Source organism: Alosa sapidissima, chromosome 18, assembly GCF_018492685.1.
Source record: "Alosa sapidissima isolate fAloSap1 chromosome 18, fAloSap1.pri, whole genome shotgun sequence".
NCBI lineage: Eukaryota > Metazoa > Chordata > Actinopteri > Clupeiformes > Clupeidae > Alosa > Alosa sapidissima.
Window position 1 is genome coordinate 9,813,041 of NC_055974.1, and position 2,500 is coordinate 9,815,540.

The 2,500-nt window shown below is 47.7% G+C and overlaps 1 protein-coding gene across 4 annotated transcripts in view; it reads right to left on the minus strand.

Annotated features, from left to right (window-relative positions):
* sorcs2 (sortilin-related VPS10 domain containing receptor 2) overlaps window positions 1–2,500 on the minus strand; it is a 221,453-nt gene that overhangs the window by 157,618 nt on the left and 61,335 nt on the right. For all 4 annotated transcript variants that reach the window (XM_042070437.1, XM_042070438.1, XM_042070439.1 and 1 more), the window contains exon 2: window positions 958–1,025. In XM_042070437.1, the coding sequence (XP_041926371.1) occupies window positions 958–1,025 (68 nt within the window). The remainder of the gene's footprint in view (window positions 1–957; window positions 1,026–2,500) is intronic.

Sequence of the window (2,500 nt, forward strand, 5' to 3'; positions counted from 1 at the left end):
AGGTCTAACTCTGGCAGCGGGCACCGGGCACTTTCACACCTCACATTCCTGGCAAGCGTGCCACTTGCTTCTTGGCAGCCGGTTGGCAGCACACAGGTGCCGAATCTGCCCTACCCCACCCTTAACTACCCAGCCAGCACTCACCATGGTCTCTCTGGAGATGCCTACATGTGTCTCTGTCTCTCTCTCTCTCTCTCTCTCTCTCTCTCTCTCTCTCTCTCTCTCTCTCTCTCTCTCTCTCACTCCTTTGGTTCCCTCCTTGACCCCCGATTTGTCATCTCCAGGTTAGTGATTAGGTTGAGTGAGACAAGACAGGCTTGCACTGACAAACAAACAAACAAACAGAACTCTAAACACATCAGCAGCATAACAAACGTAAACAACAACAAAGGAGACATGGTCTCACTCCTCCACGGTCAAGGATGTATACTTATAATGAGAGGCAAAGTCGTAAAATAAGCAATTAGACTTCAGACAGCTAACATAGACACACACACACACACACATACACACACACACACACACACACACACACACACACACACACACACATACACACACACACACACACACACACACACAGACAAACACACACACAAACAGACACAGACACACATAATTAAAGAATTTTTCTGGCTCATTTTATGAGCGATGGGCTTTCTGAGCTCATCCAAGCAGCATAAAAAAGATTCTCTCTCTCTCTCTCTCTCTCTCTCTCTCTCTCTCTCTCTCTCTCTCTCTCTCTTTCTCTCCCTGACTCATGCACAGACACACAGTGAAAAGCGTTATCTAAACCCATTGCTAACCAGAAAATCTCTTGGCAGTGCAGACCATGGGAATAGGACTACACCCTTAGACCTTTTCCTCCACCCAAAAGCAGTTTCAATGAAAAAAGACCCAGAAGCGAAGGTGAGAAGGCTGAAAAGACTCTCTGCAATCCGCAGTGACTTCACCTACCTCCAGAGGGAGCTCTCCAGCACCTTGGTGGAGTCGGCGTGGTAGTACTTGGTGAGGATGAGGATGACCTGAAGGAGGAGAGAAGAAGAGAAGAAGACTTTAAATAAAAAAACTACAACAGACTACAAATCCTCCCAAACAATGAGCCAGAGACTCGTTTTTTTTCTCTCCCCACAAACAAGCCAGCTTGTTAGTATTCTGGTCAAAAGCGCAGCGATGGCAATCGAAGCTGACAAGCATCTTTAGCGTAGCGCATCATTTAGAGAGAAAATTGCGGAGAGCGAGAGTTTAAACTGTAAAGGCACACGGGGGAAATAAAAGAGACCCTTCCCCTGCTTTTCTTCGGGAGCGGCCGTACAGACCAAGCGGCGTTGCACAGCGGTGGAAGCAAGAAGACGGTCATTATGTAAAGTTGATCTGGGTAGCACGCTGGGAGAGGAGACCATTATCCTCCACAAACAGAAACACACTGTTAGCCCCTTTAGTTTGACCCACAGAAATCGTTTACTAGACAAAGAGGAGCCAATCACAACTCTCTTGCACACACGCACGCACGCGCGCACACACACACACACACACACACACACACACACACACACACACACACACACACACACACACACCCCAATACACATGCTTACCACAACACAAAAGTAACATACACATCCATACACACAGACACAGACACACACACACACACACACCGAAACAGGCTCATTCCATTAATCTCCACTTTGCTACAGTCACTTCAACATCTGCACCCATGCACTAACACAAGAACATGTAGCAAAGTCTTTGTTTATTCAGAACTATTCCTTTTTTCTATGTGTGCTCACAAATACAGATGCATGAACTCTCCTGCCACACACACACACACACACACACACACACACACACACACACACACACACACACACTGTCCTTATCCTGTCTTTGTCGATCTGGCTGGGGAATAAATCCCACAAGGTCCTCTATCTTTTATTCATGACCGTCGCCACATCTAAGACCCAGCTACAAATCTGCCCTGTGTGTGAAAAGAGAGCAGCGTCTTGTTTTTCCTTTCTTTTTTTCTTTCTTTTTTCTTCCCTCGTTTTCTTTTTTTTTCCCCCGGACTCTCTTATCACTCATCCATCGCAAAGCTTGAGGGTTCCTGACAGCACAGCCTGCTGGGAGTGCGTTGCCGTGACGAGGCTGTGATAAGGGGGTCGCGGAGTGGCGGAACCCTGTCAGAGTGATTGACAGCTTGGGGCTCTACACGTACGGTGGTGGGTGGGGGTGAGGTTGTGGAAAGGGCTCCCCTCTCTCTCTTTCTCTCTCTCTCTCTGTCTCTCTCACTCTCTCTGGTCTGCAGCTGATCCCATAGCCCAAAGCACTGGAGACTACAATCAAACCAGAACCATGCGCTGCACTGCCAGCCAGACTGTTCAAGCACACACAACACACAACAGTTTACAGCTGGACTGGAGGAGTTACAATGAGCCTTACAGTTGAACCTGAATCTTGAAATGAAATCAGGAGCCACACCTTCTCAATAGGGGTAGGA